Here is a 13,746-nt window from a genome sequence, read left to right on the forward strand (position 1 = left end):
GCTCTCTCCACCAATGCGGTGGCGCCGAGCAGAGCGGAGCGCGGCGGGGATTGGCCAGGGCGGCGGGGCGGGGAGGTGCCGCCCTGAGGTGAGCGGCGCCGCCGGTGCCGGTTGAAGGGCGGTGTGTGGTCGGTCTCCGTGAAGGGAGCGCTGCACTGGGCGGGCGGTGCTGCCCAGCGGCCCATGGTAAGTTGTTCCCCCGCGCCGCCTCCGGGTGAGCGGGCAGCCTCCGCCGGACTGGCGAGCCCGCCCGTTCGCGGAGGGAGCTCGGGCTCGTACGTCCTCGGGAGCCGCGTTGGTCTTGGGCGAGGAGCGGGCTGGCGGCGGGCCGGAGGGGCGAAGCGGGGCTGGGAGGGAGGGTTTGCGGCATTGAGCGCTGCCCGGCTCCGCAGGTTCTTGCTAATTTGCAGGTTCTTTTCTAATTCTGATCTTCCCCCCCGACCCCCCCCCCCCGGCGTCACCCCCGGTGCCGCTCCCCAAGGCACCCGGGTCTCGCGTGAGGGGCCTGGCGGGCGGGAAGGCGCTGCCCGCATGGGGCTGGCTGCTGAGCCCCTCCTGAGCACAGCCCGGGCGCGGTGGAATACGGCGTGTTAGCTGGGGATTTTCCTTTAAGGTATATATTCATGGGCAGGAGTCTGCCTGATTTTTGTGGGACAAAATCTAGAAGTCTTTTTTTGCCACACTGCTACTTGTTTGAGATTCTCCTCAGTAGGTCCACAGCATGCTGGTGGAAAGCGTCAAACGTTCGGATTATTATTGCTTGAATGGACTCTGTGTGAGCTGCACATGAGATAGGCAGCTTAGGCACCAAGTGGGGGAGCTTCCGAGTGACTTGTGTGGTCGGTATGATTACTCCTTTGACACAGTGTGGGCAGTAACGCAGTCCTTCACCGTTAAGCTCTGAAGTTTGGACTCGGGAAGAGTGCATCTCTGGAGTTCTCTGCGCAGCTGGTATTTGAATTGTCAATTTTGCTTCAGGCTGTTGCTAAGAAGCTGAGTAAGGGTGTAGGAAACCAATATTTGGGGCATGTTTAGTGGGGTAACAGAAAATGTGCATTTATAGAAATTGAAATAGTTACTAACAGGAGCATTATTTCAGTGGGAGTCTTCATGCAGCAATGTTAGCATGTGTGAAGTGACGTGGGAATGGATCTGAACGTGAGATGCTGTTACTGCCAGCACAGCTGTCTGTCGGGCTGGGGTGTATCTCTTTAGGGGAACACTAAGTAGGCACTTGTTTGAATTGCTCTCTAGAAAGGCAAAACTTGGTGGCAGTTGTTGGCCTTTATACAGTGGTGAGGCATGGATCCCATAAGCAACCTACTGAATGCCAGCCTTCCTCATCTAGCCAGTTCCCAGTTTAAGCAATTGGATGATTATCCAATCTAGTTTCTGCACTGTTGGGTAAAATCAATGATAAACTGGAGGGGTGTGTAGGTCTTGCACAAAATCCTAGGTGCTGCCAGCTGCAGGCAGGCTTTTTGCGAGTGCTCAGCAGAATGAGGAGAGTTTTCGTATCTAGTATGCTGGGCTTTGTTTACTTAAGAGCCTAAACCAAAACTAAACAGCGCGAAAATTCTCAACCTAGGATTTCTTTTCTGGTCCCCTTAAGAAGGAGGCCCGATTTCTCAGTAGGACTGACAAATCATGTGGAATCCTGGGAAACATTCAAAACTTAACTGGGCAAGGCGGTGAGCAACCTATTCTAAGTTGTCCTTGCTCTCAGCAGGGGCAGGTGGGGTTGGGCTAAATGATGTCAAACGTTTCATCTGACCTAAATATTTTCAATTCTGATGATTCCTGAAGAAGAGCATTTCTGTCTTGGTGAAACTCTCACTAGTATTCTAACTGTTCCTTATAAGAATTTGCACTACTGTTGTAAAACAAAACCAATGCAAATGAGTGGAGTATGCTCACATGCTCTAACCTTGATACAGTAAATCTCCTGTCCTGCCTCTTTCTTCTTCTTGTATGTGATCAATAACCTCCTCTTGAGGTTTGTTCATTACTTGCTTTAGAAGCCTTGTCAAGAAAGTATCGATGCCTGGAAAGATGTACACTTCTGGCTCAAATCTGAGGTCAGATTTGGCTCAAATCTAAGCCAGAAGTCTGACCATATTTTAAAATGTGTCTGCTGAAAGATAGGGTGGTAGTTAGCACTTACGGTAATTGAAATAGTAAATAACAAAAGCTTCCTGCCACCCCTGTGTCTTCTTGCATTCTTTGCGTAGGATTTGCCAGGTTCAAGCAAGAGTCCAGATAGTCCGATGGGCTCATGGTGATGAGGCAGCACAACCCGGGAAGTCAGTCCATAGGCCAGTGTCCGGTCCCCTGGTTGCAGGCCTGTGTGATGGGCCAGGGTCAGGCCTGGTGAGGGGAAACAGTCAGACGTGGAGCCATGGTGGTCAGGCAGGGCCATGGGATCAGGCCAGGCCAGGCCGGCAGCCTGTGGGTCAGGCCTGGATCAGCAGGACCCATGGCCAGGCAGGGCAGGGCTCTGGTGGAGCTGGAGATCATCACTGGGGCAGGGACTGATGGCCCTAGGATGGGCTAAAATGGGTGTCCTGGCCTGTGGGCAAGGTCAAGGGAGGCCCTGGGCCAAGCCAAGCAGAGACAGTGAGGCCTGTTAGTCTTCTCAGGGCCCTGACAACGTGTTGTATTGCCATTTCTGTTTCCATGGAAATAACTATTAGTTTCTGGTTTGAGTTAAAATATTAATGCCTGAAAACGTATAAAACTAACAACTGTTAGCAAATTCCCCCCTGAACGGAAAGCTGCAAGACTCCACACGTTTTAGAATCTCTCTCTTCCCATGAGACAAAGGTCTGGAAAAATAGCTTTTTCTTTTGGATAGGGGATTGCCACACGTTCAGACTATGGTGTGATGATCTTTAACAAAAGAAGTATTTGGGCAAAGCAAAAGAAAGCTGTAATGCATGTTGCACAGAGAGAATTACCTGTTGATAGCAAGTTGTTCTTTGTTCCTACTGATTTCTGATGTAGATGGGATTATTAACTGTTGTCTTGTTTGCTTTGATGTAGCCAACATGTATGGAGCAAGGGGTCTGGGGAAGAGTATATAATTTGCCAAGGTCCAGTATGTGTAATGTTAAAACATTAACTAAGGCAGGGAATTAGTTATAGAACTTTATTTTTTGAGCTTATAAGAATGTGGCAAAACAGTTTTTCCCTTTGTATCTTGTGAGTAATAAGCCATGTGTTATGCAATATATCGTAAAAGAAATTTCCAGTTAGCAAGAAGTTTACTGTATTACTTTGATGTCAGTGTTTTGATTGTGTTTTGCTGAATGTAAGGTCATAAGGAATTGGGAAGGATTTTTTTCCTTCCTACCCTCCTCCCCCAAATTTCTTGTAATCAGAAGGCTATATGATAGTTTTGAATAACTTCTATTTGTGTTTCTCTTCTGTAGAGCCAGAAGAATTACTGAGAACCAGCTGGAGTAATACCATGAATATTTTTCTTTTATACAGGACATCATGGCAGCCCATCAGGAGAAAAAATCTTCTGAAGAAAGAAAACACAAAAGCCCCCGAAATGATACTCGAACATCTCAAGTCCAGTGGGGAAGAGCATGGTGAGAGAAGCTGATGACCCTAATTAGTCATTGTGTTTCAAACTGCTTCATATTTACTTTTCTACGTGCTACATGCCTTTTAAATTTCACTCTATGAATAGCAGATTGTTGCATTGCCCTTCTCTTGAAAGCTCATGGATAATGAGCTGTAGTAACAGATGCCAAATAAGAGTTCTTCAAGGCTTTTGAGGGAGCAAGCTTGCCAGATGGCGTGGGTTAAAACACAGTCCTCCTTGCGAGGAAGGAAAGCAAATCATAAAAATCAGTAAAATTTGTAGTTCCTTCAAGGGCTGAACAAAGTATTTCCTGAGATTTGGAAAACAGGCATCCATCTGTGGTATTGCCAGCTGACATCTCCTGCTGTAGCAAGATTTATGACTCGTTTCCCTGTTCTCAAAGAGTTATGCAAGTATTAGTAGAGTATTGTATTGCAGCTGGAAACAGCCGTGGGAGTTTATATGGCTTGCCACTACAGACAGTGTGTAGTAGAGCAAGTTCAGCTAATGGCTGTCCAAGGTCTGTCTTTTCTGTGTTTCCAAGCTTTGCATGATATTCATGTAATTGTTACCACCTCCAGCTGAATACCCATTATACCCATGATTGCCATCAAAACTGTGAAGGCTGTAATAACAATCTGCTCTTTGGAGGGGAAATATTATCTGTTTATTCTGTTGCTCTGATCAACTAGCATAGTTTTATAACAGTTCATGGTAAAGTATGTACCATGCTAAGTTGTTTGTTTTTTTTTATAGCTGTTTGACCCAAAGAAATGTACGTGCCCTGAAAATGTTTTCAATTTTCATCTGTTTAGTCTAGAAGGTCCACTGAAAATATTGCCTGACTTAATCAAACCACTGTTCTAACTGAAAGCTCTGTTTTGGGTTACAGGGAGGTGGACTGGTTTTCCTTGGCAAGCATCCTTTTCCTGCTCATGTTTGCACCACTTATCGTATATTACTTCATAATGTCCTGTGACCAGTACCAGTGCTCTCTGCTTGATCCACTCATTGACTTGCTCACAGGGAAGAAACATCTGTCTGACATCTGGAACAAGACTCCTACACTGACCTATAGGGCTGCTGGCATCTATAGCCTTTGGGTTGCTTTCCAGGTATACTATTGAGTTATGATTTAGATGTAGTGGCTGGCTTTTAAAACGGCTGTTTGGTTGACATACGAAATATAACGTAGATTTGTAAAATATCTCCAAACTTACCAAACTACTCTATATTTAGAATTGCTTAGTAGCTTGGATGTATTACTAGCCTAAAATCACTGGTCCATGTTTACCTATCCAATAATTAATTGAAAGTGCCATGTGTTATATTTGGTATGTGCATGAAAAGGGGTAGTGTTTTTTGAGGTTTTGTCTTGTCTGTTTTCACTGTTAATGCATTCTGTCTCTGCTAGGTGGTTTTGTATCTGTTCATTCCTGACTTCTGCCATAAATTTCTTCCTGGATATGTAGGAGGTGTACAAGAAGGTGCTGTCACCCCTGCTGGTAAGTTCTTCCCTAGAATATATGCACACCATACCATCTTTTAAAATGATAGTATGTCTGTACTTACAATCTTTAATAACTCTCACTGCACCAGCAATGGAAAAATACAGGTTGATAATTTTGGTGCTTAAAATCATCAGTGGACTATTGTTTGTGTTTGACAATGCAGCGGCACCTGCTGGAGCTGAGTTAACCCATGAGACTTGAACAAAATGCGTGATGTGAACTAAGTGTGAGAGAGTAACTTGTTACCTTAGTTAGTTTTAGGGGAGATTCTAAATTTATTGTTTTGTGAAGCAAGAGTGAAGAGAAAAATTCAGCCCAACAAAGCCTGATGGTTACAGCAGAGTCTAATGACACTTTCAGGAAAGTGCCACAAGATATTTTACTGGGAGGGTGAGGACAGTGAGGTAATTTCATGGGCGCTCAATTGAGCTTCTGTATATTGTGTGCATATACATATTAATAAAAGGCTGTATTAATGCAATGTCACTAACATTCAGGGGTTTTTTTTCTTCATATTTTAGGTGTAGTGAATAAATATCAAATCAATGGCCTTCAGGCTTGGATCATTACGCATGTGCTTTGGTTTGCAAATGCCTATTACTTCCACTACTTCTCACCTACCATCATTTTTGACAACTGGATTCCCCTCCTGTGGTGTGCCAATATCCTGGGATATGTGGTTTCCACGTTTGCAATGATTAAAGGCTACTTTTTCCCTACGAATGCCAAAGACTGGTATGTGATTTTTAATATGAGAGGATACTAGGTAATCGGACATCTAAATTGAATGCTGCCATCGTGAATGAGTGGTTAGGTCACTTAAATGATCACTCTAAGGTTTTGCAAGAAAAGATTTTACTGAAAATTTAGAAAATGTGATCTTAAAGAGTTCGTTGGCAAGGTTCACTCTAATGAATGGAATACAAAATCAAAGGAGGTTTTGAGTGGAAAATTATGTATACAGAGTAAAAGAAAGTGTAAGGAGTAAGGGAGACCCTCCCGTTGAGTCACCAGGTTCGGACTGGACCTCCTTACTTTCTAAACTCCTGCTCAGAGAGGAGCCTAGATGTGGCTGGATCCAGAACCAGCCTTAGACCACAATGGCTTATGTCCAAGGAGTATTAGTGGCAGTTCAGGGTATGCTCACAGTTTAGAGAGAGAATCACAGGAATTTAGCAGCTATCAATCACTGGTTAACTTAGTATTTACAGAGCGATTAGAAAGAATTTGCTAGTACAATCACAGTGATAGAATATTATGTTTTGAATCGATTCACACACACACTCACACAAAAATTCCCCTCAAGTTCAGTGAAATACTCACTTCAAATTAAATGATTTCTCAACGGGCGAAGGTTGTGTCTCAAGAAGATCAGCCCAGGTAGTTCGCGAGTTACTGAGAAGCGTCCTACTCGGAGGGAGTTACTGGGCGCAGCCCGCTGCAGACCAGAAGAGCTCAAAGGGCCTTCCTTGGTACTGCTGTTTATAGGGTCTCAGTATGATTGACTTTAGGCATCAGTAATTTTCCATCCTGGTCGCAATCCACATGATGTAGACAGCAACTGTAGAATTCTAGTACCACCCAGAAGGTACAGTTCTGCAGGTAGGTGCGACTCCAGGCATCAGGAGTTTCAGGTGGGGGCAGGGAGCACCTGATCGGCCCAACTCGCTGCTCTTGTACAAAGACAAGGAAAGTGCCAAGTTGTCCTGATTCAGTGCACACCAGCCAACTATTCCTGCAGTGTGAGCACAAATACAATGTCGGCTGGTTCTGGGATTGCCGGCAGGGGGCTGCACCACCACAGCTGCACAGAATAATTAAGGCAGAATATATTTTACTGGTACAGATAGGCCAATATATGACTGGGGTTCTTTGCTTCCTTAGCACCATCCTCTGTGTTTCATGCTACGTGTCATGTGACTGTCAGTGTCCGTGTCACAGATGGATCCATCCTATTTGTGACAAAAAAGTAAGGTTGTAGTTAAACTGCTCAGAAGTGTTTACCAAGAATTCACTAGGGTACCTCTGAAGCTAAAATTCATCTCTGCTAATGTAGTGCTTTGGTTGGATCACTTTGTGTTGTCTTGGACAACATTACATGGCTTTATGATTTTTACTATCATTACATCAAGCGATTCTGAAATGTGTCAGAAAAGTATTACCTGTATTTGTGTATAACTGTGTACATTTCTATTTTTTTATGCTTTCTAGCAAATTCACTGGCAACTTCTTTTACGACTACATGATGGGGATTGAATTTAACCCTCGAATAGGAAAGTGGTTTGATTTCAAGCTGTTCTTCAATGGGCGCCCTGGTATTGTAGCCTGGACTCTAATTAACCTTTCCTATGCTGCTAAACAACAGGAGCTGTATGGTGAAGTAACCAACTCCATGATTCTTGTCAACGTCCTTCAGGTAAATTCAGAGGAAGGAAATAAGAAAACAATTTAGAAATAAACCAGTATTAAAGTAGAGAAAACTCTTTGCATTGAAATTGAACTTACACAGTTTTTCCTGGCCTGAACAACCTTATTCAGTGATGATGCACTGGGACTTGCTTCTTTAGACACTTGTGTTGGTTTCTTTGGACATTTGTATTCCTTCAGAGTGCCACTGTAAATACTCTGCTGTACTCACGCAGAGTGCCACGGTCATGTCTGCACCAGCAGACTGCGGTGTAAACTTAAGGGATACTTTTCCAAGCCTATGTTCTGGAAACAGGCATAGCCTGATCTTGAACCCAAAGAGAACAATGAAAAAATTCTGTGGCTTTAGTTGGAGCAAGACTGGGCAGGTTTTTTTTCTGAGAGCAGCACTGTGCCTAACGTTTGTGTTTTACTTTGCGTGTGTGTGAGGCATGCAGAACTACAGATGTCTCCACACCTAAAAGCAGCCAGTCAAGTGCTGTGCGTTCTACTGAAGAGACCCGAAAGTTATAAGTTCAGCTAATAGTTTGGATTTATTCATTCATATGTGTAAATGGGAGCCCGCTCAATAGAAGCTCTACTCCCCCTCTCTGTAAGCATATGACTCTTTAAGCTGAAAAGAGGTAGGAGTGGTCAAATGCGAGTATGCTTCCTAAGTGTATATCCTTATGGTAGCACACTTGCCTTAGTTGTCTTGGTTAATATTGCTTTGCACTATTTATTATTGCTTCACCTATATCGATGCAGTATATTTGTATGATACGTTCCTCTTAATACCCTATTTTTGAGGTGTTAAAAACACAAGTCGGTTTTGAGATCTTATCACAAGACAGCACAGAAAGATTAGGCTGATGCTGTTAGACAGGCGAACTGGTGACAGTGCTCTGTTATTAATGTGAAACTATTGTGCTTCAGGGTATTTATGTTTTGGACTACTTCTGGAATGAAGCCTGGTATCTGAAAACCATTGATATCTGCCATGATCATTTTGGATGGTATTTGGGCTGGGGAGACTGTGTTTGGTTGCCTTACCTCTATACTTTGCAGGTAAAAATGTGGTATGATATGTGTTTGGGCTAAAAGGAAAGAAACTTTTCAGAGATGCTCTCTCCAGCAGTTTGATCTGTATCTTAAATTGTTTCTGGACAGTTTGAATACTGAGTAACCATTACAACACCCTTTGTAATGCTTCACTTGTAGGAACACTTACTGTCCCTGCATGGAATTGACATATTGTCCTCTCCTCCCCTTCCTTTGTGCCCTTTTCTGTCACTGTCTATTGTGTCTGCATATTTTTCTAAATCCTTTCAGTCCCTTCTTGTATGCCTGCATGTGGAGGATTTTTTTGATGGGTGGTATGTTTCATGGTGTGGTTTTGTTTTGTTTTGTTTCTGTCCTGGTTGGTTTGCATCCTTGCAACTTCTCTCTTCTTGTTCCACCTAAGAAGTACAATTTTGGAGAGAGAGAGAGGGAGAGAGTAAATGTGGGATGCAGGGTTTTCTGAACATTTTCTATGGTTTTACTGGTAGGGTGGATTTTCCTGTCTTTCTGCTGATCTGTGCTGGGTCACTGTAGGTCAAGGAATTAGTCTGGCATCCTGAGCATATACCTGAAGTAGATCACTGATTGTCTCTTTGGTGGTTTTTTTTTCCTTGCTCCCCAGGGTTTGTATTTGGTTTACCACCCTGTCCAACTGTGCACAGCTAATGCCATAGGGATCTTACTGTTGGGCTTGATCGGCTATTACATCTTCAGAATGACCAACCACCAGAAGGACCTCTTCCGCCGTACAAATGGCAACTGCAAGATATGGGGGAAGAAACCAGAGTGTATCGAGTGCTCCTACATGTCTGTGGATGGGACCAAGCACTACAGCAAACTGATGACCTCAGGATTCTGGGGCTGGGCACGCCATTTTAACTACACTGGAGATTTGATGGGCTCCCTGGCCTACTGCCTGACTTGTGGGTTTGAACACATCTTGCCTTACTTCTACATTGTTTATATGACTATTCTGCTAATCCATCGTTGCATTAGGGATGAACACCGTTGTTTTAGCAAATATGGGAAGGACTGGAAGCGCTACACTGCTGCAGTGCCTTACCGGCTCATACCAGGAGTATTTTAAGGTTAACGCACAATCTAGGAGAAAGAAGAAAGCAACATTTTTGGAGATTAAGAGGGTTTATCCACATAGTTAAACTAACAAAACCACTTTGTGAAGGACACTCATACTGTTCTGAAGAAGAAAATGTGGCTGGACAATAATCCTTGCTGTACTGAAGGAATGTGCAGGCAGACTGCATTTGAAGTAACTTAAATGAGGCACTGAAATGTCCTGGTTTTTCAGAAGACTCTTTTACCTGGAACTCCCCCCTCTGCCGCCCCTCAAATTAACTTGGAGTTGTGGAATTGAAGAGAAGTTGCATGTATTGAGATTCCTGGAATCTCCCAAAGCTGGCAGAAGCCCTTACCCTTCAGAGTAGCAGGGTTCTGGAACCAGTTTCCAGTAACTTGGGAGAGGAGGAGAATAGCTGTGTGATCTCTTTAATGAAAGAAGTCGTATGATGCAGTTGCTTGTGACAGTCATAACCTACAGTCACTAACTCCCCAAAGGAGGTTTTATTGTTTGTTGCTTTTCAACAGGTGAACTGGAGAAACTGATCCTAAACTGGTGTGTGGGAAGATTGTTACAATCTAAACACAAATGTTTGTGAAAGCTGGTATAAATTGGTACAGCTCAAAAGTTACATTAGTTTTCAGCACCAGGTGCATGACCAACTGAGTATTATTTTGATACTGAAACCAAACTTGCTTTGTGAAGATACTGAGCATACGGTGATATCTTTAGTGTGGGTAGAAAACTTGGTTCTCTATCATTTGTATAAAATCATGTTTGTAAAAATTGAAGAAATAAATTCTTGGTTTCCAGACAAGTAAAAAATACTGCTAACTTTCCTTTCAGCAGTTTCTTCTCTTGTTACATAGTTATCTTTCAAAAATTATCCGATTCAAAAGGAACTCTTCAAAGAGCGCATAAAGGAGAAACAAATAAAAAGAAAGAGGGATTGTAGTATTAACCATGCATCTTGTAGCAAGCTTAGTAGCTATGGTCAAGCTAAAAGACTGAATTTTTTTTCTGATTTTTACACATAAATATACAGTTAGGTCTCACAGTAAGTAGACAACTGTATAAGCTGTTTTTTTGTAGGAGCTGCCGAATGCAGTGATCTCCATGGCAGATTTGAATGAGGTGTGTTGGTGAGTATGTGTGTTGGTTTTGTTGCAGTACTCCCTGAAAGGATGGTTTTGGCAGGAGAAAAAGAGTCTCTCCAATCCTAGAAAACAAATGTATTGTCTAGTTTGGCTTAGTTTGAGCTGGATGTACAAGCATGTATAGAGATACCTTCTTGGAGAAAGTTCTTATAAACCTAACTGTAGGACCAGCACAATCTGTAGACCTTTTAACTGTTTTATCACCATTTTGCAGATAAAAATTTTAATACATTACAGTGCTGTTAATAACAGAGGAGAAATGATGGCCGTAATAATGGCACACTCACTGGCAACAAATGTGTCGCTGTGGTAGAACATTTGAACTTTGCACTCCTATGAATGAAAAGGACTTCTAATACTAATACTGAAATGGGGTGGGGTAGGGGGGGAATGAATGCTGACTATCTTCACTGAAAATATATAGCTCAATACCTTAACAGTTCACTAAGGGGCAGTGCTTATAAAATTGTTGATTTGAGAGAAGTTGATTTGGAGGAAAGGAAATCTGAGGTGTGGGCTTCTAGGACTGTTGGACCCCATCAATCCACAGCACCGCCTTGCTTTAGGCTGACCCTGACTTGGCTGGAGTAATTGGATAGTTTCTTCTCTCAGCTTCCCTAAGGCCCAATACTTGCATCCTTTTCTTAGGTAGCCTTGGAAATTGCGCTGACAGTTTGCTCTTAATGCCAAGGCTGTTTAGATGTTGCAAGATAATCTGGATTCTAAATCACGGTGGCCTTGCATGGCACAGTACACTTCCTTCTTTTCACTGATAAATCCTGGATGATTAGTGGAAGAAATTGCCCAATTAAGACCAATAAAAATATCAGCAATTTAAAAATAAAATTGGGGAAAATGTGAAGCGAAAGGGCAGTATTGCGAGTAGCAAGAGCATTATGCATTCAAATGCTTCTTCTAGGCAATTTCTGTTAAATCTAATATTACTCAGAGGATTTTCTGTACTGTCTGACGTTGGAGCATGGAAGTACTTTTATCTGTTTCTTTGATGTAGACTGCTGGTCCTGCTGAGAATACTTTACCCTGCAGATAGCCTAGCTGCCACAAGTGAGAACTCTGTGTTGGCCAGATTGTTAAACTCATGGTAGGAAGTAATTAATCGCAAGTTTTTTCAAGCAAGTGGCCATCACTGGGCTAAATTCACATCCTGTTTGTCGTAAGGATGACAGATTCTGCTTTTTCAGGCTTGCCTGCTGTCCTTACAGATCTTTTTTTTTGTTGTTGTTGTTCCATTCCATCTGTCTGGTGTACAGACTGAGTAAGTGTATACTGTATATGTACAGGAGTCTGCATCTGGCTGGAAAACAAGTTGCTAATTCCATTCAGGTTTCTATTTCTCATAAAGAAATGATTGTTGGAGAAGCACGAAAAATATTTTTATTATCCTGTAAACTTCATCCTAACACCAGCAATGTATAAGCAGTACACTAAGCAGTGTCCAACTAATATTGCCTTTTAAAACCGAATCTTTTAAAAGGCTACCAACTTGCTCATCTTCAGATAGGGTGATGCCTGGGGCACATCTTGTGTTGTATGCATGGCAGTGCTGTTTATTTCTTCCAGGATGCGGGGAAAAAAAAATAAATCAATTTTGCTTTGAAGGTTTTGTGGGTGTGTGTACTAGATTAACTTTTGGCCTGATATTTCTTATTTATTGATACTATGCTGTCAATATCGCCTATCAAGTTTCGAGAGTGTATGTCTCTAGTATGTTGGGAATTTCAAATATAGAAATGCCAATATTTGTAAAGTGGTACTTATTTAACTTGGGTTATAACTAATGCGAAAATACAGCAAAAGCTTCTGGTGTATACTGGGAGCAGTGATGAAGTAGTTTGTTTGGATTATTGTAGGATGAAAAGTAACAAATGGCTATTTGAGCGGGGCACGACACGCTGAGCAAGTTCCAGATTGCTGTAGATTTACCTAAAGAAAAAAAAAGAAAAATCACAATTTTCTAGTGTGTGACTATTTCACATTGTCAGTATTCAGTCTAGAGATGGAGGGGACTGGGGAGAAGGGAACTTCCAGCACCTGTGGGGAGGGAGGATGCCTTCCCACACTTAAAACCCGCCACCGGAGGGCATCGCGATACGATGGCGTTTCTGAGACTGGGGCTCCACCTTTCGGCACAAGGATGGTTAATCATAACCTCTCCTGATGAAAAGCTACGGTTCAGCTTACTCCCATCCAGCCCGCAAGAATGCGGACACCATTCGATGGTGGGCTATAGCCTGCCAAATGCAATTAGGCTTTAAACATGTTCTGAGGTATAGATTTTAAAAAAGGAGTTTACATATTTATGAGCAACTCTGTGACTAGTCCAAATTGCTGGGCTTAAGGTAGAATGAAATGGGATTGCTCAATTCCAGCTTGATTCAGGCGATGTGAATGACAACAGAAGTACGCGCCGTTGCCGCATGGTGGCAGCCACAAAGTATTTTCTGCTCTAAACTGTCAAAGTTCTGATGACCTTTTACCCTTAACCTAAAGCTGCACTGCGTTATTTCTTTATTTTACATAATACACTATATCTTCATTGGAGGTTAAAAGCGATGTGCAGTTGAAAATAAAACTGGAATAGTGTATTTTTCTGGTTCAGTTCATACAGTGGGGGGAAGAAAGCCTAAAAGTGTATCAAATCAAAAGGGAAAAAAAGCTTTTTTTATTTGTTTTTAGATTACAGATATGGATATACTTTATGGCAACTGGACAGGTAATGAAACTGCTAATTTTTTAAATTTTGCTATTCAAACCTTTTTTTATCTTTTTCCTTTAATTATGTAATAAACCTGCCTTTCAAGGTAATTTTAAATATGTATTCTGTGATCTTAACGTAGTATACTTATTAGATTGTTTTGTGGTTTTTGATTTATGTGTTGCAACAGCCACATCTCTAAAATATTGTAGAAGGATCAGAGA

At 42.4% G+C, this 13,746-nt stretch overlaps 1 protein-coding gene across 2 annotated transcripts; it reads left to right on the forward strand.

Annotated features, from left to right (window-relative positions):
• The first annotated feature begins 78 nt into the window (after nucleotides 1-78).
• On the forward strand, nucleotides 79-12,425 carry DHCR7 (7-dehydrocholesterol reductase). 2 transcript variants are annotated; one of them, XM_075426277.1, is made up of 8 exons: nucleotides 79-186; nucleotides 3,493-3,596; nucleotides 4,485-4,707; nucleotides 5,007-5,097; nucleotides 5,625-5,838; nucleotides 7,315-7,519; nucleotides 8,446-8,577; nucleotides 9,194-12,425. In XM_075426277.1, the coding sequence occupies exons 1-8, from the start codon at nucleotides 184-186 to the stop codon at nucleotides 9,656-9,658; spliced, it is 1,437 nt and encodes a 478-aa protein (XP_075282392.1). In that variant the 5' UTR covers nucleotides 79-183; the 3' UTR covers nucleotides 9,659-12,425. The 2 variants fall into 2 exon arrangements, with proteins under 2 accessions (XP_075282392.1, XP_075282393.1); XM_075426278.1 differs by lacking the exon at nucleotides 79-186 and adding an exon at nucleotides 529-613.
• Nucleotides 12,426-13,746: the final 1,321 nt, after the last annotated feature.

Source organism: Opisthocomus hoazin, chromosome 7 (assembly GCF_030867145.1).
Source record: "Opisthocomus hoazin isolate bOpiHoa1 chromosome 7, bOpiHoa1.hap1, whole genome shotgun sequence".
Lineage (NCBI taxonomy): Eukaryota > Metazoa > Chordata > Aves > Opisthocomiformes > Opisthocomidae > Opisthocomus > Opisthocomus hoazin.